Genomic DNA, 26,118 nt, shown 5'->3' on the forward strand with positions numbered 1-26,118 from the left:
TTCTAGTCGACGTCTTCAGGAATGTAAATGAGTGTTAATTGTGTTCCGACCGGACAACGCACAACTCTATCTGCGAGAACAGCCGGTAAGTCATTTCATTTTTTTGTTTAAATTAAACTAGGAATTTAGAAGATCTGTCTCAACAGCGACCTAACTCCTGAAATCACATATGATTATCATTAGTTGATGTTTTTCAATATGAATGAGAATTATAATATTTATGTGATTACTTGGTAATTTGTACTTGTTTCATCTGGATTTTGGCCTTTATATTTGTATCAAACTTTTAGTAATGCTACAGTGCCAGATCTTGTCTGTTAAGAAGCAAGCATTATCATTCATAGCCTGGCCCTGATTCATCATTACAAACAGCTTTTGAAAGAAAATATTAATACATAGTAATATTCAGATTAGGATTATTTTTTTGTTGCCTATTGTTAATTCTTTGCTTATTATTCACTCATTCTTTCATTCTTGCATGTGTTCCTATCATCACTGGTCAAGTTAGAGCGGCTAACTTTAGCCTTACTGTCCCCACGGTCTTCTGACCAGATCACAGTGATAGTTAATGACAGACATTTAGCGGTCTGCCCAACTTCCTGTGTGGGACTACAGACAGACAGACAGCAGGATAGCCTGGTGGGGTAACGGTTCAAACCCCCAGTGTCTTCTGTCAGTGTCCCTTTTGACCAGACAACTAGCACCTCATTATTAACTTTCACCTAAAAAAGTGGCTTTTGATAAAAGCATTTAATCAGAGATCCCGGAGGGACCCACTAAATGTATGTTTACATTGTCATTATTAATGCAGTTGTCGAAGAACATACTGATCAAAACAGTGTTCCACTTCCATCCCGTCTGAAAACATGCTAACGATCAAACAAGACAGACTTTGGGGGGCTAGGGTCAGGGGTCGTTAACAAAAGACCTGTGAAGCCCTCAGACTAACAGTGCTTAAGGGCTTTACAAACACGATTGACTTGAAGACAGAATGTACTGTATATGCTGAATCTCAATGATAGAAATATAGTTTGTGGCCCAGCTGTGATCCACTTGGTTGACTGCGGAGACCCCCTGATGATTCCCGACCCTATGTTTACATTCATGGCACTCAGCAGACGCTTTTATCCACAGCGACTTACAATAAGGACATTTGTCAGAAGAAGGAGAAGCAACAATATATCGCTGTCGGTTCAGAAAGGATGTTCATAGGACCAAGTGCCAAGCTCTAACAGCCGTTAGGTTAACCCATTCCCCGTACACGACAAAGATAGCCAGGATAAGACGCTCCACGATGCAGGGTACTGTTAAGTGCCAGGACGTATGACGTACAATGATGAGGGGGGAGGGTATGCAGAGTCTAGACGACTACCCCTGATGTAAACTGTGGTGGGGGGGGGTCCCAGCTGCAGGATGGAGGTGAAGGTGCATGTGGACGGGGTTCCCCGGGTGGTCTGTGGGGTCACGGACAGCACCACCTGCCAGGAGGTGGTCATCGCTCTGGCTCAAGCCCTCAGTGAGTATACCTGGGGTGTTGGGGTCAGGGGTCAGGGGTCGGGGTGAGGGGGCTAGGGTTAGTCGGGTCCGGATGCTAGGCGTAAGGGTACGTTTGGGTTATAATTTGGTTAGGGGCTAGTTAGGTTTAAGGTTACATGGGTTAGGGGTTTAAGTGGGATAGGGTGATTGCTAAGTTAGGGTTGTAAGTTGTTTAGGGTTCTGGGTAAGGGTTAGTCTAAGTTAAGGCGAGGGGGGTAAGGGCTAGTTACGGTAAGGTTACAAGCGTGTCAGGGATTACGGTTGGTTGGTTACCATTAAGGTTACGGGGGTAGGGGTAGTTGATCAGTGTGTGAGCCCGAGGCGGCCCTTGGCTGAGCAGCTCCTCTGTGGTTCCAGGTCGCCCCGGACGCTACACCCTCCAGGAGAAGTTCAAGGACTTCGAGCGCTGCGTGGCCCCCGGAGAGCGGCTCCTGGAGGCCCTGCACAAGTACGGGGAGCACGGCAAGGAGGTGCAGCTCACCCTCCTCCTCAACCACAGACCCCCGCTCCTCTGGGACCCGGCGCCCGGCGGCAGACCCCCGGACCCCCAAGACCCGCCCGGCCCCCCGCTGAGACGGAGGAGACCCGACCCGCGGTCCGGGACCCGGAAGGGCGGCGGCCCGCTCGCCAGCTCCGCCCATCGCCAGAGTCTGCCGGTGCTGACCCGGCTGCGGCAGGAAGAGGAAGAGGAGGGGCCTCTGGAGGAAGTCAAGAGGCCCAAGAGGAAGTCGTTGACGCTGATGGACGCCTGGGGGTGGCTGGGGAGTCTGGGCCGCGGCCGGCTCCACTACTGCGTCAGCGACCCGGAGGGGAACAAGATGACCGGGAAGGAGGGTACCGGCAACCTTCCGGAGGGCTCCGTCTGCTACGTTCCGGTTGCTTCCGGTTCCGTCGGGTCCCAGGAGGCCTCGGGCCAGGAGGGTTTCCTGAGCCGCGTCAGGAGGCGGAAGAGACAGAGCAGGGAGCGCCGAGCGTCCTGCTGCGGCACGGCCGAGAACGGCCCTGATGAACCGCGCTTCAGGAAGTCATTCCTAGGGGCCAAAGACCAGACCCTAGGGGCCAAAGACCAGACCCTAGGGGCCAAACACCAGACCCTAGGGGCCAAAGACCAGAACCCAGGGGCCAAACCCCAGACCCTAAGGGCCAAAGACCAGAACCCAGGGGCCAAAGACCAGACCCTAGGGGCCAAAGACCAGACCCTAGGGGCCAAAGACCAGACCCTAGGGGCCAAACACCAGAACCCAGGGGCCAAACACCAGACCCTAAAGGCTAAAGACCAGACCCCAGGGGCCAATGACCAGACCCTAGGGGCCAAACACCAGAATCTAGGGGCCAAACACCAGACCCCAGGGGCCAAAGACCAGACCCCAGGGGCCAAAGACCAGACCCTAGGGGCCAAAGACCAGAACCCAGGGGCCAAAGACGAGTCCCTAGTGGCCAAAGACGAGTCCCTAGGGGCCAAAGACCAGAACCCAGGGGCCAAAGACCAGAACCTAACGTCCAAAGACGGGGCCCTGGGGAGGGCGAGCAGGGCGGAAGAAGAGAAGATCAAACTGAGAGAGCAAATCACGTCTCAGGGCTCCCGACTGCGTGACCTCGACCTCCAGCTGTCGTCGGTGGACCGGCAGATCCAGGAGCTGGAGGGCCAGCAGACGGAGAGACCGGCCCGGCCGGACAGCCGGCGGTCGTCCCAAGAACAGGAGGAGGAGGAGGAGGAGAGGGAGGAGGTGCTGTTCTGGGAGCAGCAGCTGCAGGCGGAGCTGGGCTTCGAGGGGGACATCCAGACCCAGTTCCTGGAGCTGCGGGAGAAAGCCCGGCAGTGTAAGGCCGAACTAGAGGAGTACCGGTGCAGGATGCAGCGGCTGGCCTTCACCGCTGGGGCGACACCGCCCGTCCAGAAGACAGTGGGGGAGGGGGAGGACCGCGGGACCCTGGGAAAAGGAGTCACCGAGATCAGCCTCGCAGTGGAAACGTGTGAGGCGGCGGGCGGCAGAGATACGGGCAGGAAGGAGACGCCCAGCCAGCCTCACGCTCCAGTGCCCCCAGAGCAGATAAAGGAGAGGCGGCTGACCGGACCCACGGAGCTTGGGGAGTGGTGGAAGCGCTGGTCTGAGACCCAGAGCAAGGCAGCAGCGCCTCCAGCCCCAGTGCACCGCTCAGAGCTCACCATCTACCTGGGCAGCGCCAAGGTTTAGAGTAGGGATGCACCGAAATGAAAATTCTTGGCCGAAACCGAAACCGAATATACTGAAACAGTTGGCCGAAGGCCGAAACCGAAACCCGAATGTGGCTTTTGATGTTTTTCATTCATTTTGCATTAATTTTTCACCATTGCATAAATCAAACAATTAAATGTCCTTTATAAACTTTGTCTTGCTTTTCTATAAAAAAAAAAAATCAATTACAAATTTGATAGAAAATATTTATTCAATACTGAACGTTTTCTAACATTCCAGCAGACATTATAGCAAGAATTTAATTACAATGTACCTTTAAATTAATGAGAAAAACTTTTTTTTTTATAAATAAATAAAAATGTTTATTTGTGTATTATGTTCGGCCTTTTTACTCCTTCGGCCGAAACCGAACATTATGTTTTGGGCCATTTTCGGCCCCGAATATTCGGTGCATCCCTAGTTTAGAGAAGGAAGACGTTTACATTAAGGGCATTTAACAGACGCTTTTATCCAAAGCGACTTACAATAATCACATTTGTCAGAAGAGAAACAATATATCGGTCGGTACAGTAAGGATGGTCGTAGAATAAGGATGTTTGTTGACCCAAGTGCCAAGCACTTAGTCGTTAGGTTAACCCATTCCCTGTATACATCAAAGATAGCTAGGATAAGATGCTACACAATGCTAAGTGCTATTTTTAAGTTCAAGGACGTACAACATACAATAAGTGTGTACATTAATTACCAGAAGGGATTACATCAAGTGCCATTTTTTAACTACCAGTGCAGTATGCGTCCACCCAGTTCCTCCCATCCCCTGAAGGAAGGATTAGTGTGTTTCCAAGTTGTAAACTTGACCCATCAAGTATTTGTGTTTTGGAACGCTAATATTTTTACAATTGTCAAACACGATTTGTCTAAATGCCATTAAGTTTGAATCAGATTTATTAATTGATTTGTTTGGAATGGATGAAAAATGCTGACCTTACAACAGAATCTTTTAAAAGAAAGTTTTAAAACCACTTTTATTGTAAGCCATTGAGAAGGAATATCCATGTTCCACCTGCTATGCATGCGCCTACCTACTATAAAGTGAATATGCCTATTCCATAAAACAAAAAACACAAATGAAACGCCCACAAGATTTATAAGATTCATAAAACTTTAATCGTTTTCATTCAAGACCATTAACAAAAGTACACTGAACCTCTGCAGGAGGTCAGACTGTAGCCAGTGATCTCCAGAGAGCTGACCTGATACGTGCCGTTCGCTTCACGTGCACGGACGCACGTGCGCTCCCCCGGCAGGGGGGGCCAAGAGCACAACAGCCACCCTAAATCGTCGACACCTCTCCTCATTTCTTCTTCTTCTTCGTTATACCTTAAACGTAATTTTCTCTAATACCTCCTGTTCTGTTTTCCCATTTATTGTTTTTATTTCTTTTTTTTTTTTTTTAAGTTAGGTTTGATTTTTTGTTATCTCTTTTCTGTTTGAATTTCCTCACTAAACGAAAAAAATAAAAAAAGAGAAAAAAAATAAAAGAATCACACAATACATACAGTATATTTCCACCCGTCGTACCGGGATGCATACCAGTATCATACTGGTATTATACCAGTATGATGTCTACGAGAAACCAAAGGGCCGGCCACCAGGAGGTTGAGGGGGCGGGGCCGGGGGATCATGGGGCACATCTATTTTTGTTATTTTGCGTGTAGTTTTTATAGGCACCTTATTCTTACTTAAATTCATTATTAGCAGATTGACCTTCCATGGTAAAGTAAGCAAAAATATGTGCAAGAAAAAAATTAGAAAAACCGACGAAACGTCCGTAGAAAAAGAACCGCGGTGGAACGACGCGAGGCCACGAGGAATTCTGCACAACCACGACAAAAATCGAAACCAGGGCCGCTCCGTCACGGGACTCGAACCCACAACCTCGCAGGCGCCTGAAGGCTTTCTCCGACCCGGTGTCGGACGTCCAAACCAAGACCCCGTACGGCCCGCCCCTCACTGCGAACCAAGCATCAATGTTTCCTACATTATTTTTTCGTCTTCTTTTTAAAAACGTTTCCGGAAACGAAAAAGGGAAAACAGAAAAGCGGCCCGCAGGGAGAGAACCGGGATCGGCTCGCTCGCTCCAGCGTACGCAAGATGGAGAAAAAAAAAAAGAAAGAGAGCAGATGATGGAAAACCCCCGACAGCCAGGCCACTTCCTGTTTCCTGTCTCCAGGGAGAACGGCCCGGGCCAATCGCGGCCAGGACCACAGGATGCTGAAGGGGGGGGGAGGGATGCACATGCTATAACTCACACGCTTACGACATGGAAGTCCGGGGGAAAGAACTCAGGTGCAGAATTCCAGGGAAAGCCCAAAAAAAACAACATCTAATAAAAACGAGGGAAAATAAACAAAACGAAACCAAGGCGGACACTTTGATTGGGCGACGCCCCCAAGAACTGAACAAAAACACAAATATCTTCCGTTACTCGATACGACCAATCGTAGGATACAGCACACCTGCGCACGCGCGCACACACACACACACACACACACACACACACACACACACACAAACAGTCAGAGAGATCTTGTGTACCCTGCAGTACATCACACACAGGGGAGGGAGGGGGGAGGGGGGGGGGAGACGTGGAATGAGAGGACCCCCCTGCCGCTGGTAGCGGGTAACAAGCAGGTGATCAGCGGGTAACCAGGCAGGTAGTAACCAGGCGGGTGGAGGCGCGGCAGCATGGGATTGTGCGTTGGATTTTTTACAAGCAGATAAAGAGGGGGGGGGGGGCGGGGGAGCATTTCTTAATCTAGTCGCACAGCCGGGTGGGGCGTGGCAGGGGGGCGGGGCCTGATCTCAGTCGATGACGCCGGGCTGCCGGGTCTTGCGCTCCACGCTGAAGCCCTGGGAGGAAGAGGAGAGGAAGAGGAGAGGAGGTTTAAGTCCAGCTGTGAGCAGGGCGCCGGGGGTTCAACCGTTCTGAGGACCAGTCAAACGCCACATTAAAAGTCCCCCCGCTTTAGTGTTTTATGACAATACAGTCACGCCTTTACTTAATGTGGACCCAACATTTTAAAAGATAATAATAAGCACAAGAAGCAGAATGTAATTGTGTGAGAAAGTGAGCAAGTGAGACTGAGTGACTGACGGCCAGTTTGATTGAGTGAGAGCATTAGAGTGAGTGAGAGTGAGTGATGGAGTAGGTGAGAGGGTGAGAATTAGAGAGAGAGTGAGAGCATTAGAGTGAGAGAGAGTGAGTGATGGAGTAGGTGAGAGGGTGAGAATTAGAGAGAGAGTGAGAGCATTAGAGTGAGAGAGTGATAGAAGGAGTGAGAGGGTGAGCATTAGAGTGAGAGAGTAAGTGAGAGGGTGAGCGTTTGAGTGATAGAGGGAGTGAGAGGGTGAGCATTAGAGTGAGAGTGATAGAGTGAGAGAGGGGGTGAGCATTAGAGCGAGAGTGATAGAGTGAGTGAGAGGGTGAGCATTAGAGTGAGAGAGTGATAGTGAGAGAGGGGGGGAGCATTAGAGTGATAGAGGGAGTGAGAGGGTGAGCATTAGAGTGAGAGAGTGATAGAGTGAGAGAGGGGGTGAGCATTAGATTGAGAGTGATAGAGGGAGTGAGAGGGTGAGCGTCAGAGTGAGAGGGCGAGCGTCAGAGTGAGAGGGTGAGCGTCAGAGTGAGAGGGTGAGCGTCAGAGTGAGAGGGCGAGCGTCAGAGTGAGAGGGCGAGCGTCAGAGTGAGAGGGTGAGCGTCAGAGTGAGAGCGTGAGCGTCAGAGTGAGAGGGTGAGCGTCAGAGTGAGAGGGTGAGCGTCAGAGTGAGAGGGTGAGCGTCAGAGTGAGAGGGTGAGCGTTACCTTGGAGTTGTCTGGCCCGCGGGGCTGGCGGACGATGACGAGGCGTGGCGCGCTGGCGTCGTCCAGGGTGATGCTCTTCAGACGGTTCACCAGCCGCTCAGGGCGGGGGGTGACCACGGGCTTCGGACCCTCGCTGGGGGGGGGGGGGGGGGCAGACCAACACAGTGTTAACCTTTCACCTCCGTAAGGGTCTCGACTCATTGAGCCTCTCACCCCCACGTCGTCCTAAAGATCTAAACCCACTCAGAACTACCAATAACTAGATCTACAGGTAACTGAACTACAAGTAACTAACCCACGGGTAACTGACCCACAAGTACCTGAACTACAAGTAACTGAACAGATCGCGAGTGTTTCACAACACGTGTACGAAGGAATACCGTTATTCTAAACCACCGAGTGCGACGCCGCCTCTGTAAAGGTTGGATCAGCCATGTTGGGCGACGTCACTTCTGTTGGCCCCTCCCATCACAGCTTTCATGAACGCAGCGCAAAACCCCACAACACCCACCCCTTGTCGGTGATTGGTTGGAATACTATTTATTTATTTTGAGTGCCTTTGTGTACGATCTCGGAGTATAGGTAGTAGATATGTATATATTTTTTACCATTATTAATATTTTTGCAATTTAATAAACACTGCCTTAATGCAATGTGCAGTGATGGAATGTTGTGGTTCCAGGACACTTTCACTTGCAGTTCCTTTCTAATTTCAAAATTGCACTTCTGAGACTTGAGACAGTTTTGTTTACAGCTCAAGTTTAAACTGTCCAATTTACAAGGATGCACTTAAAACCTGTTGTTTAAGATGAAGAGGAAAAATAAAGTAAAGTTGTATTTTGTAACACAGTTGAGCCATTTTCATTATTTAAGAGCAGAATTGAAACGCGACTAATCGATTCAGAACCTTATGAATCGAAATCGAATAAATGTAGGAAATTGGCCACGATACCCAGGCCTGATGGCGGAGGCGGCGGTGGCGAGGCGGTGAGGCCTACCTGACGCGGCGGACGTTGCAGGCGCTACATTTGCCCGTCCGTTGGTTGAGCACGACGGAGAACTCCACCTCGTCCCCGGTCTGCAGCTCCAGGCCGTCCTGAACCTCCTTCACGTGGAAGAACAGCTTCTTGCTCTCCCCCACCTCGTAGGTGATGAAGCCGAACTGCGAAGGAGAACACTCACACCCGTGAGCTGAAGGCACGGACCCCCCCCCCCCCACTGCTGGTGGGGTTTAACGGCAGAGGAGGTACTGAACGAGGAGAGCGGCTAAAAGGGACTAAAGGACTGCAGCAAAAATATAAGAATTCAACTAGCAACCAACACTTCTAGGAGAGAGTGACGGACCGCAAAGCTAATTTTTTAAAAAGTGAAGTCGTAGATTAGTCGCTTTTGCATGTTCTTAACACTAGTCATGTCCTTGTTAAGTGAATCTAAACTTCTACACCAGTAGCTCAGTTGGGAGCATGACACACACACACACACACGGTTCCTACCTGGTCTTTCACACACTCCACCAGGGCCCTCCTCTGGGGGACCACGCTGCAGGCCATCTTCTGGCCCGTCTGGACCACGGTGCACAGCTGGAACTTCACCAGCTCCCCCTTCTGGAGGCAGTCCGCCTTGCTGGCCATGCCCATGATGCCAAACGGATAGTTGCCCCCTTTAGCGCCACCTGGTGGACCGGAGAAGTCACGGCACGGGGGTTAGCTTAGCGACATTAGCACCAGTCAATCAGTACATCAGAATCTGCTTAATAGGTCAGAGCGGAACTAAACTGTATTCATCTGGGGTCAAGTGCCCCCCCTCATATCTGATTTAGGACGATAGGGAGTGTGTGGATGAGGGTTGGTTGAGGCTGCTCACCTGTTGCAGTGAGTGAGTGAACTCAGGTTAAACGCACACACACACACACACACACACACACACACACACACACACACACACACACACACACACACACACACACACACACACACACACACACACACACACACACACACACACACACACACACACGGTTCGGTAACATCATCAACACCTCCACCCTGCGCCCGGAGATGGGTGGAGCCCAGTAAGGACCACCTGGGTGGAGCCCAGTAAGGACCACCTGGGAGGAGCCCAGTAAGGACCACCTGGGTGGAGCCCAGTAAGGACCACCTGGGAGGAGCCCAGTAAGGACCACCTGGGAGGAGCCCAGTAAGGACCACCTGGGTGGAGTCCAGCCCTTCTCCACACACGTGTGCTCTTGTGACGGTGGATGGTTGCATGGCTCTTTGACCAGGGCGAGTCCTGACAGACGGTACACCACCCACCTTCCTCCGCCACCTCGATGAGGCCCTGGTACTCCGTCTGGGTGGGGTCCACGCTGCGCAGCGGCCGCACCACCTTCCCCAGCATCACCCCGCCCCCGGCGTCCTCGCCCACGCCGTTCACTGCAGGGGACACAACACCGCCTTCAGCACCACCATCAACACCGCCTTCAGCACCACCATCAACACCGCCTTCAACACCGCCTTCAGCACCATCACACGCTTGGACCATCACCGAGTGTGGGCGTCGCCCTCCAGCTTTGACAGGTCTCGATGCGACCACAACTTATAATTGTGTATGTGCTGGACACACACACACACACACACACACACACACACACACACACACACACACACACACACACACACACACACACACACACACACACACACACACACACACACACACACACACACACACACACACACACACACACCCTTTTAACCCAATGAGCATCTTCCGTTAATATCCATCAGGACTGCAGCCGGGGTTTGAAAGTTACTGATCTTTACTCAACTTCTGAGAAGTTCTATTGTTTGGTGGAAAATAAATGACAGCGGTCGGGACTTCGATGACCTCCCAACGACTACTGCCCCGTGGTAAGGGATGGTAGACCAGGGTCTAGGAGTGGAGGAGGCTCACCTGCAGCCACCTTGTTGACCTTCTCGGCGCTCACTTTGTTCCCCTTGCCCTTGGACAGTGTGTACTCCACCGTGTCGCCCAGCTCCAGGTTCTCCACGTCGCCGCACAGCTCGCTGAGACCACACAGAGAGAACGGATAAAACACCACACACACACACAACGGGTTAAACACCACACACACACACACACACACACAACGGGTTAAACACCACACACACACAACGGGTTAAACACCACACACACACACAACGGGTTAAACACCACACACACAGAACTGGTTAACCCCCACCCTTCACTGTTCAGCAGTGTGGAGCACAACACCAGAACTGGATGTCATAGAACTGGACTTTGTAGAACTAGTCGTCATAGAACACAACATTGGAAGCAGTCAACATAAAAACTGCTCTTTACTTTAGGCCAGGCCGATGTGTTGATGAATTCATATTATAAAACTTCTTTATTTAACTATAAAAATAAATGAGTCGTACTGATTTCCAGTCAGTAACGGTAACAAATCACTATTATTATTACATTTTTTTGAACCGCAGCCTTTGCGATATGCATACCGCGTTCTACTACATCACGATTTCGATTTGAATTGGATTAACCGTTCAGCCCTGCATAGCAATAGTCGTCATAGAACAAGAAGTTGGAGCTATTTGAATGAACCCTAAAAAAAAAAAAGAGTCCCAAAAACAGGAGTGGATGGATGCTTGGGGTCGGCATCAAGTGCCATGACTGCGGTTATTATGACATCACTTCCCCGTTCAAAACCCCCCCTCATCACGCCACACGCCCTGACGTCTTCACCTGTAATGGAAGAAGATCTCCTGGTCGTGATTGGCCGTCTCGATGAAGCCGAAGTTGTCCTTGAGCGTGGCCACGAAGCCCTGCAGACGCTTGGCGTTGGCGGCCGTGCGGTTCAGCACCTTGATGGACACGGCGCTCTGCTGCCCGGTGCGCTTCACCTCGTTGATGGAGAACTCCACCTGGTGGCCAGGGAGAGGTAAGACACCAGTCACACACCAATTAACTATACCAACACCACCTGGTGGCCACGGAGAGGTAAGACACCAGTCACACACCAAATAACTATAACACTACTCCACCTTGTGGCCACGGAGAGGTAGGGCACCAGTCACACACCAATTAACTATAACACAACTCCACCTAGTGGCCACGGAGAGGTAGGGCACCGGTCGCACACCAATTAACTATAACACAACTCCACCTGGTGGCCACGGAGAGGTAGGACACCAGTCACACACCAATTAACTATGACACAACTCCATGACCGTCATGAACACCAATTAACTATTTCACCTCGTTAGTAGAGAACCCTCCTGGTGGTTCAACACTAGGAATACCAGACAAATTCTGTGACCAACCCCATCATAAGCACTAATCGAATGCTTGTCTTTTTCCAAAGTTAGCTATCCCTACCTTTAAATCAAACCATACAATATGTAATTTAGTCGCAGACTGTGAAGTACACCAATTTACAGTTATTCTGCAAGCACAGGGGTCTTATGTCTGTTCTATGACAGTGGGCCGTTGCAGTCCTTCACTCATCAGGGACTATCTAGTACACAGACATACCTTATCTCCGGCCTGGGGGTAGATGCTGCCCTCTAGGTCCTTGGCATGGTACAACACCGTCATCTTCACACCGCAGTCTTCATATGCAATCACACCCTCCTCTGGCTCCTGCATACGTCAAGAAACACAAACATCATGAGCTTGATAGACAGACAACTGGACAGCTGTGGACACCAATAATCAGTACTTCATGGAGCCGTCTCTAGCAAGACCCTGTGCCCAAACGTCAACAAAGTTATCATGGCTTGGCGTTTGAGTCTGAATTGCTGGGTCTCCATGTTAAGGTAGCGGTGTTGCCTCCATATTAGCATCGTAGTCCTCAGCGACACAGGGGAGTTCCACTACTTGATGGAGGCGTGTTAAGAAGTTAGCCTTAAGGCTATATTAGCACAAAGGAGCACAGCCTTCAAAGCCCAAGTGTGCTTTTGGGAAGCGTGCCAAGTGTTAGCATCAGCAGGTCTGCGGTTTGCCGTCACAGCAAAATAACATCCAAGGAAAAACAGACGTTACCAGCACACTAAATGAACATCTAATAGAACACAGCCATTCATGGTTTAAGTACTTCTGTGCAAGTTATTTGTCAACGAATTCCCTCCGTTTCCACATGGTTTGCATTAGTGCGAGAGGCGCATGGTTGGGGTTAATACCAGACCCATGCCGCCAAGATCACCGTCCTACCGACTCTCACGTTAGAGAGCCAGGACAGTCAGACCCTCCCATCACTAGAGGACATTGTGTGCACCGTGAAGCCCAAATGAGGCGTGTGCGTCCGCCAAGCTTACCCAGCATGCAACTTGACAACTGATTAATAGAGCTGGGGGGGGGGGGGGGGGGTCATGCAGACAGAACAGCGTCCTACCTTATCTCTCTTCTAACGGAGAGATGGACATAGAGGGAGTCGAATAGGAGGTCAAAAGCCAAAACAAAGACAAAGGAATAATTAAAAAATGATGGAATAGTAACCGAGAAAGGGAATAAAATAAAAAAGAAATAAAAGTTTATGCGGCAGAGACGTGACACTCGTTCCAGAGGCTGCAATAGGTCTAGCCTCGACTCAAAACAAACAGCAGGCCAGAAGTAAAGGGCAGAAGACGTGATGCAAAGAGAGGGGAGAGGAGAAGATGAGCCCGGGGGGGTTTGCGTACCTTCTCCTTGGTCTTGCTGGGGCTGACGTTCTTGGCGGGCGTGGTGGCCATGATCTCCTTGTCCACCGTCCCGATGAAGCGCTGCTCCGACTGGGTGTGGAAGGACACCGTGCCCTTGGGCAGCTTCTTGATGCGCACGGCGTGGTTCCTCTGGGCCGACAGCATGTCCTGGGGAACCGACAGAGAACCGGGCTCAGACGGTGGGGCTACAACGGTCGATGGGGAGACCTCGTCCAGGAGGACACACTTGAAAGAGTTGCTTTTAAAAAGGACAACAACTAGGATTGCTTTGGAGATGTGCATTCTGAAGAAATATTTAGAACTGAAACATTGGGGAAAAGTTGTAGTCTTGTCATCCATTAGGAAAATAATTACATCCCATAGTACGCTGTACTGTACTATGTGTATTAGATCCAACAGAAAACCAAATAATATTGCTAAATGATATTTAAACTTTTCCTCAAATATATCATCATAAACTACACAGATTTACTCCTTGCCTTGTAAAACGAAAATGCTTTAAAGATCAGAGCGTTGGATGCACCAAGGTAACCAGTCCTACGTGCCTGTGGGGACACCTCCGAGCCCCTAGGGGGCGGCAGACTCGGGAGGTGAGGTGCCCGTCTCTCTCGGGTACTCACTGGGACGACGGTGAACTCCACTTCGTCCGAGATGTGCAGCTGGCTCTCCTCCAGCACCTCGCTGAAGTGGAAGAACATGCGCGCGTCGCGGTCCACGCACTTGATGAAGCCGAAGCCGTCGCGCATGGCGGCGATCACCCCCTGCAACACACAAGACCCGGCCGGACACTGGGGGTCATACCGGGGTCCCGTCAGCACACAGGAGAGACCTTAGCCCAGCGCTCACAGACACACACAACCCCTCAAGAGACGCACAACACAGGAGAGACCCCTCACAGACAGACAAAACAGGAGAGACCTTAGCCCACTGCGCAGAGACACGCGTCTCCCCCCCCCCCCAGTCCCCCCCCCCCCAACAGCGACCCTCCCACCGCCCCCCCTCACAGAGACCCCCCCCTGCCTACCATCTCGCGGGCCTCCTTGGTGAAGCCGAAGGTGTCGGAGAGGATGTCGATGTTGGTGGCGCGCTCCAGCTTGTCGCGGCGGTCGGTGGAGATGTTGAACTGCACGTGGTCGCCCTCCAGCAGCGTCACCTTGGACTTGGTGTCCTTCTCCCCGAAGAGCAGCTCCTTGTCGAAGCCGATCCGGGCGCTGATGCGGCCTGGCAGGGGGTCGTTCTGCAAGGGGGGGGGGGGGGGAAACGGACGTTAGGGAGAGCCACCGCGTCGTGGGAACACAGACTCCAACCCCGTCTCCAACCTGGGGTGGCCTTCCTACATCTTCTACAAACAGTGGCTTCAACAGGTTTATGAAATAACAATTTGAAGGGGAGGGATTTTGTCGTGCAAGGGTGTTCCGACCCTTAATCTAAGGTACTGAGTTCGATCCCCAGTGTTCACAGTAAACCTGTTGGCACCCTTGAGTAGATAATATCTACATGCTTATCAAAGACTTCTAACCAAGTGCACTTCAGCTTGGATCAAAACGGCTGCTAAATAAGTGCACATTTCCCTGATGGGGAGCCATTACAAGGGTCTCAAAAAAATGCAAAACTCCTCTCATTATCATCCTCTTAGCATCAGGATTAAGACCTTGATCTGGGACCAGTGAGTAGAAAGAGACGCCGTTCTAGCCAGGTCCTACCTGGTTCTTGGTGGGCACTTTGGGGATCACTTTGAGGACGGTTCCTTCGAACTGCTCGATGCTGATGTCCTCGAAGATGACCGTTCCCTGGGGCAGCAGCCGCACGTCCGTGGCCACCTCCTTACCCTGGAGAACATGAAGCGTGGAGAACATGACCTCCTTACCCCTAGAGAACATGACCTCCTTACCCCCAGAGAACATGACCTCCTTACCCCTAGAGAACATGACCTCCTTACCCCCAGAGAACATGACCTCCTTACCCCCAGAGAACATGACGTCGTTACCCCCAGAGAACATGACCTCCTTACCCAGAGAACATGAAGCATGGAGAACATGACCTCCTTACCCCCAGAGAACATGACCTCCTCACCCCCAGAGAACATGACCTCCTCACCCCCAGAGAACATGACGTCGTTACCCCCAGAGAACATGACCTCCTCACCCCCAGAGAACATGACCTCCTCACCCCCAGAGAACATGACGTCCTCACCCCCAGAGAACATGACGACCTTACCCCGTCGATGCTTCATGTCAACCCCTGGAGGTGTGTGGTTAAAGACAGGTGGCCGTGAGCAGGAGAAGGAGGAACCTACGTTGCGGTCTTTGATGGTGAACTCCACATCATCCCCGGCCTGCAGGTCCTCCAGGTCTCCTTTGAACTCGCTGTAGTGGAAGAAGATCTCCTTCACCACGTCGGCCCTCTCGATGAACCCAAACGCCTCCTGGAGTCATGAGGGAACGCGTTGGGTCAGCACTGCGCGCCAATCTTACACACTGCGTTCATCTGCTTATCACGCTTCTCTAGATGCCGTACAACTTGTAGGGCCTTGACAAAATAGACTTCCGGTAGTCAAAATCCCCCATTTACCCTTCGCTGCATTATTAATCCATCTTTCCATCTACCTTAAATCTTTACTGAACTATGAGGATGGGGCTGTCATAATGACTAGTGATCGACCGATATATCGGCCGGCCGATATTATCAGCCGATATTTGCGCTTTTTACGTTTATCCTAACCCTAACCATTATTATATTTTATAAATATTTTTTCCCCCGGCAAGATTTACAGACAGTTCAATAAATTTTCCTTTTTTAAATTGAGACTTGTAACATTTGTTATCACCATTGTGAAATTTTTATGATGTAGACTGAGGAGCAAAAGCAGTAGCGAGTCCAAATATCAGCTTAAAAAAAAAAAAACGGTATTGGCGTTTCACTCATCGGCTAAGGCTGATAAAAATATCGTTACCTTGGTGGCACACACCACCCCCTGGCACCGCGTCTGCTTCTTCTTCACCAGGTGGATGTTGTGGGCGCTGACCGCACCGGTGCTGGTGGCAGGAAGGGACAAAGCTCTGAATACGATTGACCCACCGCCAACAGGTGTGACCACAGACGGGGGGGGGGGGCCACGATGTGCCGGTACTCACTGCTTGTTGGTCTCCATGTAGAAGCTGACTTTGTCGCCGGTGTCCAGGTGCATGTTTCCCTCGATGTCGTCGGATGTGTAAGTCAGGTAGAACACTTCCTGTAGGGGGGGGGAGGGGGGCAAAGTGGTTCTCAAATGGGGGTATGTGTACCCCTAGTGGTACTTTGGAGTACTGCATGTTGTACTCCCGAGATTTCAAAAATAAGAAAGCATGTTTCAATTCTGAAAGATAGATACAAGTTATAAACGTCCCTTTGATTTGACGTTTTAGCAGAACAGTCAATCAGAAACACCCCATCGCCTGCGACACCTGGATGTCCTAGCAGCCCGATCGTCTGAGAGTTTAGCCCCTTTGAACCCTGCTCCTACGCTCTTACCCCGTTTCTCTCGTAACAGACGCTCCCGGTGGGAGCCTGACCGGGGGCCGCCTTCCCGTCCAGGTGGGTTGGGATGGCAGAGACGACCTGCAGACAGGGGGGGGGGGCGGGGTTAAAAGGGCTGGCACGACACCTGTACCACCGAGAGGGATGGATAGAATATTGGTTGAAGGGGAGAACACTTAGATCTTGGTACAATGGCCGTTTTGAGTTGTTCAGCTTTCAATTTTCGAACAATTTCATATATTATATGGAAGAATTTTTAGTTGGATTATTAGAATAACATGGAATAAAAAGGTGGCCATTTTACCAGGATATCACACGGACAGGGAAGCAACATTTAATAAACACATATAACACATATTTATTCTAACAATTAGCACTTAAAGGAGAGGCTGCATACACAACATATAATTCTAAATAACGCACAGGAAGGAAAAAACAGAGCTTCCATGTTGTGCGTCCAACTTCCACATTAGCAGATTTATTTGCAAGTGTGCAGAAAAAAACTATTGTATTTTTTTCTTAATAAGCCCGGATTTCAATAGTTATCTTGAGGAATTTGTCCCAGCAGAGCAGGTAGAGGTTAGGCCCATTGCTCAGGGGTCTTCAGGTAGGACGTGGGCAATGGTAGATCGAACCCAGAGCCGTCCGACTTGGGAGTCAACCTGGCCGCCCGCTACACCTCAAAACAAACGCCTATCTAAGAATGACAATCCACAAGTGCTTGCATACTAACACCTACTTAACACAAAATAAAGACACACACCCCAAACACACAACAGACACCACACACGACACACACACACACTGAAGGATAGGGGGAACAGGAGACACGGACAGAGAGAAACTTAAAAATCAAAATGGTGTTCCTTAACTGGATGAATATAACCATGCAGCACAGTAAAGGGAGAGGCGTGCGGTGCTGGCCCCACCTGGCCCCCGATGCGTTCCTCAGCCAGTACCTCAGGCTTAATCTTCACCAGCTTCACCGCGATGGGTTTGCCGGTGCGCCGGTCGGCAGACACCTCAAACTCTACATCGTCTGTGAGGGGGAGGGGAGACAAGCACAAGGGGGCGGAGGGAGGGAGAGAGGAGCAGAGGCCGGTTTGACAACAAGTCGGGGTTAGCGTGGCGTCGGGAGTCGGCATTTGTTTTGTTTATACAACGCCGGCGTCTCACGAAAACAAACTCTGTATTCCTCAGTACAGAGTGGTTTGGTTTGTGCCGTTCAGGAACCAGAGATTCAGAACCTTTGAAGTACCCATGGCCACAACATACAACATACTTTTCGACCAGTTCGCCCTTCAGCATCTACTTTTGTACTCCTTAGCACTACTACGTATTTGTAGTCGTATTGTATCATATCGTGCGCCTTCAACTGCTGCTGGAACAAAGGAATTTCCCTACGTGGGGGGGGGGGGAGGGGTTAATAAAGTGACAATTATTAAAATAAAGTAAGTTATCTAGCGATCAACTATCTCCGTTTTGATCTATCCCGTTCAGAAAAGAACGTTTCACGTGAGTAGAAACGCCTAAAAAAAAAAAAAAAGTTTGGTTCCTGTTTGTTGTCAGTTGAGGTCATGGGTAGATAGGGAATTTATTTTATTATTTTATTTTATTTTTTCCAGCGGCAGCGAATGATAGTTAGGTTGTTTTCATTTAAAAACAAGAAAATTCGCAAATCCTTGTACAGAATGAAGAGGTGCTGTACCAAAACATAATTATAGTATTTTTTTTATTATTTTTTTTTAAGCTCATAAAATAATTTGGGTCGCACAAAAATAGACATGGTCGGTCGGAACCAAACAAAATTTTTTTTTTGCCTAAGGGGCTCTTTGTTTGGCTCGTGTCAGGACCTCCGACTTGGGGGGGGGGGGGCGGGTTGCTGACCTCCGATCTTGAGCTCCTGCAGGTTGCCGTTGTACTGGGAGCAGTGGAAGAAGAGGCGGGCCTGGCGCTCGGAGCACTGGATGAATCCGTAGGAGGTGAGCAGCTTCTCCACCACGCCAGTCTCCCGCAGACCGGGCGCCGAGCCGTTGGCGAAGGCCGTGTGGCCGTTGTTGTGGAGCATGCCCGGGTCAAAGCTCATCTTGGGAGGACAACGCACAACATCAGCACAAATAATACCACCGCCAGAAACACACCGGGGTACACACCTAGACGTTCTGAATGAAAATGTACAGGCAAAGAAAAAGAACACAACTCCAAATGAAACCTAAAACCAGAAAACAAACTGCCACTAGTTATTGGAGCAGCTACTTTTTAATGACGCATGCAATGTTGAGCAAACATCTATGCAGGAGGGGGTGGGTTTGGGGGGGGTGGGGGGGGGGGCTAGAGCGTTCTGGGTCTGACCGCAACGGGTCGCGAACAGAGGATACTGCCTCGCCATTGTTCCGGGCAGGTTCAGGAGCCGGCCTGATTCAGGACATTATGCGCAGATAATAAAAAAAAAAACACACCACGCCGGTTACTTCTGGTTAGCCGAATGCTCTGAAAAAGACACTTCACCCAAACCCCTTTCCAACCAATCTGAGGCCTGATCACATCACCCCTGATTTAGACACTCCATGCAGTTCAATTTCAAAAAGGTTATATTGCATCAGACCCCCCTAGGGGAAGATCCACTAGTCAGTTAGTGAACGGTCCGTGATCTAGTGATCGATCCCACACGTTGGGTCCAAACCCATGCGGAGAAGGGGTTACGGCCCAGGGCCAAGCAAACCAAACACTTACAGATCTCTCATACAACGGGGTCCGCTTGTGCTTTTTACTTCCTGGGTAGGCGTGGCATGACAGGGAGGAGGAGCGGGGGATTGGTACCGGGTCGGTCGAGGGGGCGGAGCCAGAGCTACGGGCTACTGGCGGCTCAGAGCTGCCTCGCTCCATTTCTGACAGTAGGGGGAGCCCTCGCAAGCCCTGTTGGGAGGGAAGCAGTCGCTCTTTAAGAGCCTGTGCCCACATTGGTCCTCAGCTGTTGGTAACCCGGCTCCAAAATGGAGGTCCCCTCCACTGTTGGTTACCCGGATCCATAATGGAGGTCCACTCCACTGACTGTTACTCGGATCCATAATGGAGGTCCACTCCACTGACTGTTACTCGGATCCATAATGGAGGTCCACTCCACTGTAGGAAACTCATCTCCATAATGGAAGTCCTCTACAAGTTACAATCTCCATAATGGTGGTCAACTGATAGTAGCTCAGCTCAGCTCCATAATGATAGTCCACTGCAAGTAAGCCATCTCTATCTAATGGTTATCCACTGAAATAAATCTCCTTAACCGTAGTCCCTGATAGTAACCCATCTACATAACTGTAGTCCACAGTTGCCAACTGATTTATAGAACCCCAAAACCTTGGTTTTCCAGTTAAGGCAATTTGATAAGTAAAGAACTCAAACCACTAGGCAGTACAGAAAAACATTGTTAGACAGGAATCCTCTTTTTAAGTTTGAAGGCCTAAGGTTCTCCACAAGTGAGTATTATCTGTTGGGTTCCTAACCCCTAAGATCAAGAGCATAACAAAATAAAACTTGGGAAGAACAATAGTTGAGCGTTGCATGCAGCACACACCTAACTAACCCCATCCTCCATTTTTACCAAGAGGTGAGGACAGGCGAACCGCGGACAACAGCAGAAGCATCGAAAAATGAAATCTACTCATGCAGAAATTATAATTTAGAAGAATGCAGTTAACCATTCTTTCAGGTTAACCACTTTGTAAGAAAGGAAAAAAATTGTTGCAAGTTCCGAAATAACTGTTTGGAAAGCCGAGGAAATAACCAATAAAAGTACAGAAGACAGGTATGACAGATGCAGGTCTAGTTGCCAGCCGGTTGGTGATTGGTTGTGGGAGGTGGAGGCGGGACTAGTTGCCAGCTTGTAGATGAGTATAGGAGGTGGAGGCGGGACTAATTGACAGCCGGTTGTTGATTGGTAATGGAGGGTGGATTATGAAGGGTCCCAGATCAGACTCCATTTTAGTAGCCATTGAGCTTTACAAAAAAACAAAGTCCTACCCGTTGCCAAACATTATTAAATTATGACTAGTTTGATATGGCCATTGCACTGCATTCAGGGATTGGCCACCATTTCAGCTGGTGTCAGAGGGCATTTTAGACCGGCAATAGGAACTTTTTGGTTTGGGTGCCCAAGGGGTTCTGAAAAGTTGAGTCCACACAAAGACCAATGAATTAACCTCTCAAGTCGTTAATCAGGTGAGGCTAATGAGTTTACATTTGGTCTTAAATCAAACGTGATTAAACTACAAACCCAAAAGGTTTCTAAATAATGGAGTAGCCATGATTCAATGCCAGAAGGAACACAAATATAAGTGTCACAAGAGGCGAAGTAGCACACCATATTGGAGTTCCATTAAACTCAACTTCAGCTCTTTTTCCTCCCTCTGAATTCAAATTGGTCAGCATCTTTAAAAAAGGTGCGACGCCACAATGTACGGACCCACCGAGGCCCAAACACACCTCACGCAGCCCCGCTGGACCTGAGCAGAGGCTAGTCTCGGAGCCTGGGGGGGGGGGGGGGGGGGGGGGGGTTGGGCAGTCGGACAGGACAGAGGGGAGGACATGGGGCCGGGTGGATGATGGGTGTACGATGGCGGAGCGGCGAGGGAGGGATGGAGAGGCACGCAGGAGGGAGGCGTGGGAAGGCGGAACTTACGGACGGGCCATACGGTGATAGGCTGAGCCCAATGGGGGAGGAGCTGCTCAGATCAGGGCTAACGAAGGTGGTGGGCGGCGACGCTGGCAAGGTAAACTCGACAAAGCCTTTCCAAGGACTGCCCATGTTTGTCCATGTACACTCGGACTCAACGCGAGAACTTGTGTCGTCTGACCGACCCGAGTGTTTCGGTACAAAATAAAGGAAAAGCAAAAGTAAAAGTGTCTGACCACCCAAGGAGAAACCGCTGGGATGTCTGCAGGGATGAACAGAGGGACAAAGAATTGAAATATAAAAACAGGTCAGGAAGACATATCAGCCAGTGCACCAATAGTCAAACAGTCAGAGACTGTTCTTAAAAGGGGGGGCATCAGTCCAAGACATTCGGGAGAGCAAAACCTCCGAATGGATGGGCGAGGAGAGAATGGACGATCCCATATCCAGCTGATCAGCAACTTTTGATCGTTTAAAAACAATAGCAACATTTCCATCCGAATTAGGCCCGGTTCACATGCCTGCAGAGAGTAAATTTGGGGCGCCATCTTCCACCAAACACACAGACTTCCAGACTGATACCCGACCTAATCGCTTTTTTCTTCCAGAATGATCCTTGGCACAGGCTGAGTCATACATGGGACATGCATGTGTGCACCATGAAATATCCATCACATCGCTATCGAAACTATAAACAACAACATGTGCCCAGTATCAATTGTGTAGAATCAACTGCCAATGCGTTTGAACCATTCTGGTTCAGAGTTCAGCATTCGAGGCGACATTACATCATACCAACAAAAAGATCCATCATCAAATTGCTTCTTTTATTTCATGGAATGTTTTCCATTGACATTCAACTATTGGTTAGATAAATATTCAGTCTGCCATGTTTGATGTCTCAGGAAGTCTGGGTGTTGATTCAAGTGAAGGGATTGGGGACATCATGCCTTTCGTCTTCTGAGGCAAAGACGCATAAACAATCCCTTCTGTTCAGTCCCACATGAACCCAGCTGGCAAGTAGATTAGCTTTCCATCCCTTTTATCTCCACTTCCTATTGTGAAGGATAGATCCCACCCGTCCCACCCATAAGCAACACGACACTCAATGCAATGACTTAAAATTAAACACAGTCTCCAGAATAGTTCCTAACAGACGGAAAAAAAAAAATCCACTGACCTTCGATATGCGTCTTGGGTCTTTGTAGTTCTGGACGATTGGACAGTTTTACTGTAGATCTCTTCACACACGTTCGCACACACTTATTTTGTTACAGGTTTCTGGCACAAGTTCTAGATAGTTGCATGAGGCATAAAAAAAAAAAAGGCGATGGAACAAAAGTCGCAAAAAAAAAAGGCAAACGCAGGTGCAAAAACACTTGCTTGGGGAGGGGGGGGGGGATTGCGATGTGACAGCAGGGAGAAGAAACAAGGGTGAGAAAGAGAGAGACTTCAGGGGACGTAGAGGAAAATAAAAACGAGAAGATAGAAGCTCGCTCCACACCCCGGGGTGAGCTGGTGGCGAGGATGAGGAGGAGGAGGAGGAAGAAGGCTAGGAGCAGCGTTGGGACATGTGCTTTGTCAAAGCTGTCGAGTAGGCACAAACTTCTGGTTTCAGATCGGTTACCGACGTCTCAGTATTGGCTCTGTCGTGCAGCTTCTCTTGGGCGCGATTCCAATAGGCAGCAGCGTATCTTTGGTGGTTGGTTGCGTCTGTTTTGGAAATCCTCAAAGTGATCCTTTTAGAATAATTTCAAACCTTTGTATATTGAGAGTTGCAACTTCTTGCTTGTTTTTAGGCCGTTCCTCTTGAGTTTCTTTGTTTTGATCTGAACTTGAAGCAGTTGCGGATGTTACAAAAATTATTTTAAGGTTTCACTTCATACTGTGGAGGGAAAGGTAGAAAACACAGAACACCTGGTTAGGGAAAGGTCAAGACAACTCACTTACTGATCCGATAGTCAAAGTTAAATAAACAACCAACCCACGTCACAGCTTTGGAGTAAAAAAAAAACGACGTCGTTACGAAATTCTCCTCTTTGGTCAACGCAACGAGAGGCCAAGCGGCCGCACGGTGGCATTTTTATTTCGGTACCAGAGGCGGGACGGCCCCATGACCCCGGGGGCCATACTGGTTCTATTTATTGGACGCGGGCGGGATTCTTTGGCCCTGGATTCACACGGGTAAAAATAGATGGACTCAGCTGGCTCTAGACAATGACGAGAGCTGTGGATCAACAAGTCCTGGCACATACGTCTCCCCGTCCCACTACACGGATGTACATGGTTGGCAGTGTGGTCTTCTAAAGCATGGCACGCTTTGAGCCAGCGCTCAATAGACGGCGCGCGTGGGTGCAGCTTCATGCTGACAGTCTAGCCATGTGTTCGAGTTCAATGCTTTTGTCGAGAGATTCATGGACACAAGTATATGCTAGAAGATATTGGCAGAACAGTCAGACGTTCTCAGAGACTGGGGTTCTCTAATTCGTTTTTTTCCCATTCCACCATAGCAAAGGAGTGAGTGGCACGCAAACCGATATACTTCTTCAAAATGCACTATTTTCGCAACAGATTGAGGATAGGATTCAAGTTATCGGCAGGACTGTAATGACATTTCTGGAGACCCGTGGTCGAAAAGGTTTTGTCCTCATTTGTGGTTCTCCACAGAAGTACCCAAGACTTAATTTCCTAGGACTTCAAAGTCAGGCCTCTCGGTCAATAAGATCTTATCCGGGGTCTCTGCATGTTGTTGACCTGAATCCCGTGTTTTGAAAACAGGCTGGTCCAACAGGAACTGGGACACATGATATCCTTCAACCAGACACTGTCGCAATCCCTGTTTAGGACTCCCAACCCACGTGCTTTCCATAACGGTGCGTGTAGTACATAACTCCTCAAAGAATCCAAGCACAACATGGTTCCTTGTTGAACAATGTCCTTATTCTTTGTTAGTTTTGGGGAAAAACCTCAGCAAAATGACGTGAATTGCTCTTAAACCCCGTCGAAATCGAAACCACAATCTAACTAAGATATATCAAACGGTCGAGCTTCACTAGATGGAGCATTGCCCCTCCCGATAATCTAGGTTAGGGTTAGTGACCGTTAGGTTAATCAGACTGTCTGTTGTCCAGACAGGGGACATGGAGAGACAGGGGACCCCATGCAATGGAGAGACCAGGGACATGGAGAGACGGTGGACCCCAGGCCATGCCTGAATGCGTTATGACGCAGGGAACACAGGCACGTCTCTCCGCCACGGGAGGTCGAAAACTTTGAGTTCGCGGTAACAAAAAAACACGGATCGAATACAGTAGTGCCATGATAGCAACTCCTGAAATTAGACTAAACACTGTTCTGTTGTGTAACATGTAAAAACAGGCTTTAAAGCCTGAGATAGCATATAATCTAACCAACATGACAGAGTGAACACGTCCCGGTGTGTATTATCCACAACAAGCCGACCCCCCCCCCCCCCAAAAAAAAAAAAAAACACAGTCTGACAAAACGAGCTTGGTATGTCACCCGAGTGCCTAACAAAGCCTGTACGCGTCTCGGATCGGCCCGAATGTAGCATGTTAGCTCCGCTGGTTCACCAGGCCGGACAGCAGCCTTGCACATAGCGGTACATAAAGACACTTCCCTCTCCACCAAGACCGTCTAATGTGGTGGGTTGGCCTCCAGATGTGTGTTTACTGTCACTTTGTTGTGGTCGCACGTATCGCGATGGCCCGCTTTGACCATACAAAGGCCAGAAAAACCACCTTATGTGTCGGGACAACAAAGAAAATGCGACAGTGTGAACTCGTGCTGCTCGGCGACGCTTCGTGCGGTTCCGCTGCCCTTCGGCTCCGTCCGTCATTGAACGAACAATTTGACAAACGTGACCAAATCCGTTAGCGATCATCGGGTTTTTATCCACGCTATTTGTAGCCCACGGGCAACCTAAGGGTTGATGGGTGCACGTAGCCGAAAGGAGACGGGGTTGGATAGCATGCTGGCCGAGTGTCGGAGATTTATGGTACAAGGGAAAAACAGCGCTGCCCCCACCCAGGCCCAGACTCCGCACATTCGGGCTTTGTCGCAGATTGAGTGTTTAACTCGGGTTCAGAGCGCGGTCCCCGTCGTTGAATGAACACCGTGTTTAGACTGTATACGATCGCCTTAAGTATTTAAATAGTGAAATGAGTGAAAACTTACCCCAACAGCTTTCAGCACTGTCACCAGCGCCGCTAGAAGCAGCACGGCACATTACGTAGGTTAATGATTTGGGCTTGTGCTCTCGCGATATTTCATAGCGCCCGCACACCCCACCCCTTTGCTACGTTTTCTTAAAAAAACCAATTCGTTTCCTTCAAATAAAACGGGAAAGTTTTAATATAATAAGAAACAGTAACGTACCAAAAAATATTGTCTTGCTATAAAATAATACATATTCCTTAACAATTAATCCACACCATTGATAATAATGGGATATGTAATAAATAAATCTAAAATACACGTATTTAAAATCCAAGAGGAATTTATTTTTACGTTACAGATTTAGCAGACGCAAACACATTTCTATCTGTTATTTGAATAGGTCCCGACTTATGTATCTCTGTACGCCGCGATGTAGTATGCCTACCATTAGGTGATATT

At 49.5% G+C, this 26,118-nt stretch overlaps 2 protein-coding genes across 11 annotated transcripts; one reads left to right on the top strand and one right to left on the bottom strand.

Moving 5' to 3' along the window:
• The first annotated feature begins 1,385 nt into the window (after positions 1–1,385).
• Positions 1,386–3,813, top strand: rassf11 (Ras association domain family member 11). The gene is made up of 2 exons (XM_030360945.1): positions 1,386–1,516; positions 1,894–3,813. Exons 1-2 carry the CDS (start codon positions 1,414–1,416, stop codon positions 3,729–3,731), a joined length of 1,941 nt encoding a protein of 646 aa, XP_030216805.1. The 5' UTR covers positions 1,386–1,413; the 3' UTR covers positions 3,732–3,813.
• A 1,044-nt stretch (positions 3,814–4,857) lies between these two features.
• csde1 (cold shock domain containing E1, RNA-binding) lies at positions 4,858–25,790 on the bottom strand. Of its 10 annotated transcripts, none has more exons than XM_030361022.1 (21): positions 25,678–25,790; positions 22,661–23,365; positions 19,545–19,727; positions 18,699–18,897; positions 17,741–17,850; positions 16,806–16,892; positions 16,430–16,527; positions 16,249–16,330; positions 15,592–15,720; positions 14,999–15,124; positions 14,320–14,532; positions 13,916–14,056; positions 13,275–13,442; positions 12,130–12,237; positions 11,341–11,519; positions 10,531–10,643; positions 9,891–10,010; positions 9,072–9,250; positions 8,577–8,740; positions 7,579–7,711; positions 4,858–6,626 (listed from the first exon to the last, which is right to left on the bottom strand). In XM_030361022.1, exons 3-21 carry the CDS (start codon positions 19,695–19,697, stop codon positions 6,579–6,581), a joined length of 2,550 nt encoding a protein of 849 aa, XP_030216882.1. In that variant the 5' UTR covers positions 19,698–19,727; positions 22,661–23,365; positions 25,678–25,790; the 3' UTR covers positions 4,858–6,578. The 10 variants fall into 10 exon arrangements, with proteins under 10 accessions (XP_030216882.1, XP_030216873.1, XP_030216863.1 ...); XM_030361013.1 differs by having other exon boundaries at positions 13,916–14,083; XM_030361003.1 differs by having other exon boundaries at positions 13,916–14,083; positions 16,249–16,354.
• Between the last annotated feature and the right edge of the window lie 328 nt (positions 25,791–26,118).

The sequence above is a fragment of the Gadus morhua genome, chromosome 1 (genome assembly GCF_902167405.1).
Source record: "Gadus morhua chromosome 1, gadMor3.0, whole genome shotgun sequence".
Classification (NCBI taxonomy): Eukaryota; Metazoa; Chordata; class Actinopteri; order Gadiformes; family Gadidae; genus Gadus; species Gadus morhua.